We start from the raw sequence: 6015 nt of genomic DNA on the forward strand, positions 1-6015 counted from the left end.
CCAAGGATCTCCTGTATGGTGAGACAGCTGGGACCAGACAGCCAGCAGGGTGCCCAAAGGTCCACTTCAAGGATGCTTGCGAGCATGACATGAATGCCCTAAAGGTCGACAATCGCACCTGGGAGTCACGAGCTGGTGAAAGAGGGAAATGGCGACACATCCTGTGGACTGGTGTGCACTACCACGATGACCAGTTGCTACAGCAGCTTAGCAACATGCGCCAACATCAAAAACAACAACTCACAGCATCACTTAGTAGCTTCATGTACAGCACTTGTGGCAGAACCTGCCTCTCAAGGATTGGCCTTCACAGCCATCAACAAAGGTGCAGCATGAGAAAACACCCTACCTAAATGGATTGTTTGCTGCATGTCCATCATCTTTTATAAATTGAAGGATTCCAACAAAGAAAAGATTACTCTATAATTCGTGGTTCTTATTCCTCTATTGTTGCTTGTTCTGAATCCTCTATTATTGGTGGTTCTGAATTCTCTGTTTTTGCTGGTTCTGAATCCTCTATTATTGGTAGTGCTGAATTTTCTATTTTTGCTGCTTCTGATTCCTCTGTTATTGGTGGTTCTGATTCTCTATTTTTGCTGGTTCTGAATCCTCTATTATTGCTGGTTCGGAATCCTCCATTGTTGGTGGTTCTGATTCCTCTATTGTTGCTGGTTCTGAATTCTCTATTTTTGCTGGTTCTGAATCCTCTATTTTTGCTGGTTCTGAATTCTCTATTGTTGCTGGTTCTGAATCCTCTATTATTGCTGGTACTGAATCCTCTATTTTTGCTGGTTCTGAATCCTATATTATTAGTGGTTCTGAATCCTCTATTATTGCTGGTTCTGAATCCTGTATTTTTGCTGGTTCTGAATCCTCTATTATTGGTAGTACTGATTCCTCTATTATTGCTGGTTCTGAATTCTCTATTGTTGCTGGTTCTGAATCCTCTATTTTTGCTGGTTTTGAATCCTCTATTATTGGTGGTTCTGATTCCTCTATTATTGGTGGTTCTGAATCCTCTATTTTTGCTGGTTCTGATTCCTCTATTGTTGCTGGTTCTGAATCCGCTATGATTGGCGGTTCTGATTCCTCTATTATTGGTGGTTCTGATTCTCTATTTTTGCTGGTTCTGATTCCTCTATTTTTGCTGGTTCTGAATCCTCTATTTTTGCTGGTTCTGAATTTTCTATTGTTGCTGGTTCTGAATCCTCTATTTTTGCTGGTTCTGAATCCTCTATTGTTGCTAGTTCTGAATCCTCTATGATTGGTGGTTCTGATTCCACTGATATTGGTGGTTCTGATTCCTCTATTATTGGTGGTTCTGATTCTCTATTTTTCCTGTTTCTGAATCCTCTATTATTGGTGGTTCTTAATTCTCTCTTATTGCTGGTTCTGAATTCTCTACTTTTGCTGGTTCTGAATCCTCTATTGTTGGTGGTTCCAATTCCTCTATTGTTGCTGGTTCTGAATTCTCTATTTTTGCTGGTTCTGAATCCTCTATTTCTGCTGGTTCTGAATTCTCTATTATTGGTTGGTTCTGATTCCTCTATTATTGCTGGTTCAGATTCCTCTATTTTTGCTGGTTCTGATTCCTCTTTTGTTGCTGGTTCTGAATCCTCTATGATTGATGGTTCTGTTTCCACTGTTATTGGTGGTTCTGATTCCTCTATTATTGGTTGTTCTGATTCTCTATTTTTGCTGGTTTTGAATCCTCTATTATTGGTGTTTCTGAATTCTCTCTTATTGCTGGTTCTGAATTCTCTACTTTTGCTGGTTCTGAATCCTCTATTATTGGTGGTTCCGATTCCTCTATTGTTGCTGTTTCTGAATTCTCTATTTTTGCTGGTTCTGAATCCTCTATTTCTGCTGGTTCTGAATTCTCTATTATTGGTTGGTTCTGATTCCTCTATTATTGCTGGTTCTGAATCCTCTATTTTTGATGGTTCTGAATTCTCTATTGTTGCTGGTTCTGAATCCTCTATTATTGCTTGTTCTGAATCCTCTATTTTTCTTGTTTCTGAATCCTCTATTATTGGTGGTTCTGAATCCTCTATTGTTGCTGGTTCTGAATTCTCCATTGTTGCTGGTTCTGATTCCTCCATTATTGCTGGTTCTGAATCCTCTATTATTGTTGGTTCTGAATCCTCTATTATTGGTGGTTCTGATTATTGTTGCTGGTTCTGAATTCTCTATTATTGGTGGTTCTGAATCCTCTATTTCTGCTGGTTCTGAATCCTCTTTTATTGCTGGTTCTGAATTCTCCATTGTTGCTGGTTCTGATTCCTCTATTATTGGTGGTTCTGAATCCTCTATTATTGGTGGTTCTGAATCCTCTATTATTGATGGTTCTGAATCCTCTATTATTGCTGGTTCTGAATTCTCTAATATTGCTGGTTCTGAATTCTCTACTTTTGCTGGTTCTGATTCCTCTATTATTGGTGGTTCCGATTCCTCTATTGTTGCTGGTTCTGAATTCTCTATTATTGGTGGTTCTGAATCCTCTATTATTGCTGGTTCTGATTCCTCCATTGTTGCTGGTTCTGATTCCTCTATTATTGCTGGTGCTGAATCCTCTATTATTGCTGGTTCTGATTCCTCTATTATTGGTGATTCTGATTCCTCCATTTTTGGTGGTTCTGAATCCTCTATTATTGGCGGTTCTGAATTCTCTATTTTCGCTGGTTCTGAATCCTCTATTGTTGCTGTTTCTGATTTCTCTATTTTTGCTGGTTCAGATTCCTCTATTATTGGTGGTTCTGTTTCTTCCATTGCTGCTGGTTCTGAATTCTCTATTACTGCTGGTTCTGAATCCTCTATTATTGGTGGTTCTGATTCCTTTATTATTGCTGATTCTGAATCCTCTATTTTTGCTGGTTCTGATTTCTCTATTGTTGCTGGTTCTGAATTCTCTATTATTACTGGTTCTGAATCCTCTATTTTTGATGGTTCTGAATCCTCTACTATTGGTGGTTCTGATTCCTCTATTGTTGCTGGTTCTGAAATCTCTAATATTGCTGGTTCTGAATTCTCTCCTTTTGCTGGTTCTGAATCCTCTATTATTGGTGGTTCTGAATCCTCTATTGTTGCTGGTTCTGATTCCTCCATTGTTGCTGGTTCTGATTCCTCTATTATTGCTGGTTCTGAATCCTCTAATATTGCTGGTTCTGAATTCTCTCCTTTTGCTGGTTCTGAATCCTCTATTATTGGTGGTTCCGATTCCTCTATTGTTGCTGGTTCTGAATCCTCTATTATTGGTGGTTCTGAATCCTCTATTTTTGCTAGTTCTAAATCCTCTACCATTGGTGGTTCTGATTCCTCTATTGTTGCTGGTTCTGAATTCTCTATTATTGATGGTTCTGAATTCTCTATTTTTGATGGTTCAGATTCCTCTATTGTTGCTGGTTCTGAATTCTCTAATATTGCTGGTTCTGAATTCTCTACTTTTGCTGGTTCTGAATCCTCTATTATTGGTGTTTCCGATTCCTCTATTGTTGCTGGTTCTGAATTCTCTATTTTTGCTGGTTCTGTATTCTCTATTGTTGCTGGTTCTGAATCCTCTATTATTGGTGGTCCTGAATCCTCTATTTTTGCTTGTTCTAAATCCTCTATTATTGGTGGTTCTGATTCCTCTATTGTTGCTGGTTATGAATTTTCTATTATTGGTGGTTCTGAATTCTCTATTATTGGTGGTTCTGATTCCTCTATTATTGCTGGTTCTGAATCCTCTATTATTGGCGGTTCTGTATTCTCTATTTTTGCTGGTTGTGATTCCTCTATTGTTGCTGGTTCTGATTTCTCTATTTTTGCTGGTTCAGATTCCTCTATTATTGGTGGTTCTGATTCCTCTATTATTGCTGATTCTGAATCCTCTATTTTTGCTGGTTCTGATTCCTCTTTTGTTGCTGGTTCTGAATCCTCTATGATTGGTGGTTCTGTTTCCACTGTTATTGGTGGTTCTGATTCCTCTATTATTGGTTGTTCTGATTCTCTATTTTTGCTGGTTCTGAATCCTCTATTATTGGTGTTTCTGAATTCTCTCTTATTGCTGGTTCTGAATTCTCTACTTTTGCTGGTTCTGAATCCTCTATTATTGGTGGTTCTGATTCCTCTATTATTGCTGGTTCTGAATCCTCTATTTTTGATGGTTCTGAATTCTCTATTGTTGCTGGTTCTGAATCCTCTATTATTGCTTGTTCTGAATCCTCTGTTTTTCTTGTTTCTGAATCCTCTATTATTGGTGGTTCTGAATCCTCTATTGTTGCTGGTTCTGAATCCTCTATTATTGCTTGTTCTGAATCTTCTGTTTTTCTTGTTTCTGAATCCTCTATTATTGTTGGTTCTGAATCCTCTATTGTTGCTGGTTCTGAATTCTCTATTATTCGTGGTTCTGAATTCTCTATTATTGCTGGTTCTGGATTCTCCATTGTTGCTGGTTCTGATTCCTCCATTATTGTTGGTTCTGAATCCTCTATTATTGGTGGTTCTGATTATTGTTGCTGGTTCTGAATTCTCTATTATTGGTGGTTCTGAATTCTCTATTTTTGCTGGTTCTGAATCCTCTTTTATTGCTGGTTCTGAATTCTCCATTGTTGCTGGTTCTGATTCCTCTATTATTGCTGGTTCTGAATCCTCTATTATTGGTGGTTCTGAATCCTCTATTATTGATGGTTCTGAATCCTCTATTATTGCTGGTTCTGAATTCTCTAATATGGCTGGTTCTGAATTCTCTACTTTTGCTGGTTCTGAATCCTCTATTATTGGTGGTTCCGATTCATCTATTGTTGCTGGTTCTGAATTCTCTATTATTGGTGGTTCTGAATCCTCTATTATTGGTGGTTCTGATTCCTCTATTGTTGCTGGTTCTGATTCCTCTATTATTGCTGGTTCTGAATCCTCTATTATTGCTGGTTCTGAATCCTCTATTATTGGTGGTTCTGATTCCTCTATTATTGGTGGTTCTGATTCCTCCATTTTTGGTGGTTCTGAATCCTCTATTATTGGCGGTTCTGAATTCTCTATTTTCGCTGGTTCTGATTCCTCTATTGTTGCTGGTTCTGATTTCTCTATTTTTGCTGGTTCAGATTCCTATATTATTGGTGATTCTGTTTCTTCCATTGCTGCTGGTTCTGAATTCTCTATTACTGCTGGTTCTGAATCCTCTATTATTGGCGGTTCTGATTCCTCTATTATTGCTGATTCTGAATCCTCCATTTTTGCTGGTTCTGATTCCTCTATTGTTGCTGGTTCTGAATTCTCTATTATTACTGGTTCTGAATCCTCTATTTTTGCTGGTTCTGAATCCTCTATTATTGGTGGTTCTGATTCCTCTATTGTTGCTGGTTCTGAATTCTCTATTTTTGCTGGTTCTGAATTCTCTATTGTTGCTGGTTCTGAATCCTCTATTATTGGTGGTTCCGATTCCTCTATTGTAGCTGGTTCTGAATTCTCTATTTTTGCTGGTTCTGAATTCTCTATTGTTGCTGGTTCTGAATTCTCTATTTTTGCTGGTTCTGAATTCTCTAATATTGCTGGTTCTGAATTCTCTACTTTTGCTGGTTCTGAATTCTCTATTGTTGCTGGTTCTGAATCCTCTATTTTTGCTGGTTCTGAATTCTCTATTGTTGCTGGTTCTGAATCCTCTATTATTGGTGGTTCTGAATCCTCTATTTTTGCTGGTTCTGAATCCTCTATTTTTGGTGGTTCTGAATCCTCTATTATTGATGGTTCTGAATCCTCTATTATTGCTGGTTCTGAATTCTCTAATATTGCTGGTTCTGAATTCTCTACTTTTGCTGGTTCTGAATCCTCTATTATTGGTGGTTCCGATTCCTCTATTGTTGCTGGTTCTGAATTCTCTATTATTGGTGGTTCTGAATCCTCTATTATTGGTGGTTCTGATTCCTCCATTCTTGCTGGTTCTGATTCCTCTATTATTGCTGGTTCTGAATCCTCTATTATTGCTGGTTCTGAATCCTCTATTGTTGGTGGTTCTGATTCCTCTATTATTGGTGATTC

At 38.1% G+C, this 6015-nt stretch overlaps 1 protein-coding gene across 1 annotated transcript; it reads right to left on the bottom strand.

The window, feature by feature from the left end:
* Positions 1–436: 436 nt before the first annotated feature.
* LOC137376902 (uncharacterized) lies at positions 437–4448 on the bottom strand. Its single transcript, XM_068045859.1, has 3 exons — positions 4119–4448; positions 2536–2835; positions 437–562 (listed from the first exon to the last, which is right to left on the bottom strand). The coding sequence occupies exons 1-3, from the start codon at positions 4446–4448 to the stop codon at positions 437–439; spliced, it is 756 nt and encodes a 251-aa protein (XP_067901960.1).
* Positions 4449–6015: the final 1567 nt, after the last annotated feature.

Source organism: Heterodontus francisci, chromosome 14 (assembly GCF_036365525.1).
Source record: "Heterodontus francisci isolate sHetFra1 chromosome 14, sHetFra1.hap1, whole genome shotgun sequence".
Taxonomy (NCBI): Eukaryota; Metazoa; Chordata; class Chondrichthyes; order Heterodontiformes; family Heterodontidae; genus Heterodontus; species Heterodontus francisci.

Bases quoted from the DNA above. Each gene is read 5' to 3' on its own strand.
- LOC137376902 (XM_068045859.1), bottom strand. From the start codon at position 4,448: ATGGAGGAATCAGAACCAGCAACAATGGAGAATCCAGAACCAGCAATA. The intron at 2,836-4,118 runs GCAATAATAGAG...GCAATAATAAAG, and splicing joins AAATAGAGGATTCAGAACCA to GAATCAGAACCACCAATAAT. The intron at 563-2,535 runs GCAACAATGGAG...CCAATAACAGAG, and splicing joins TAATAGAGGAATCAGAACCA to GAATCAGAAGCAGCAAAAAT.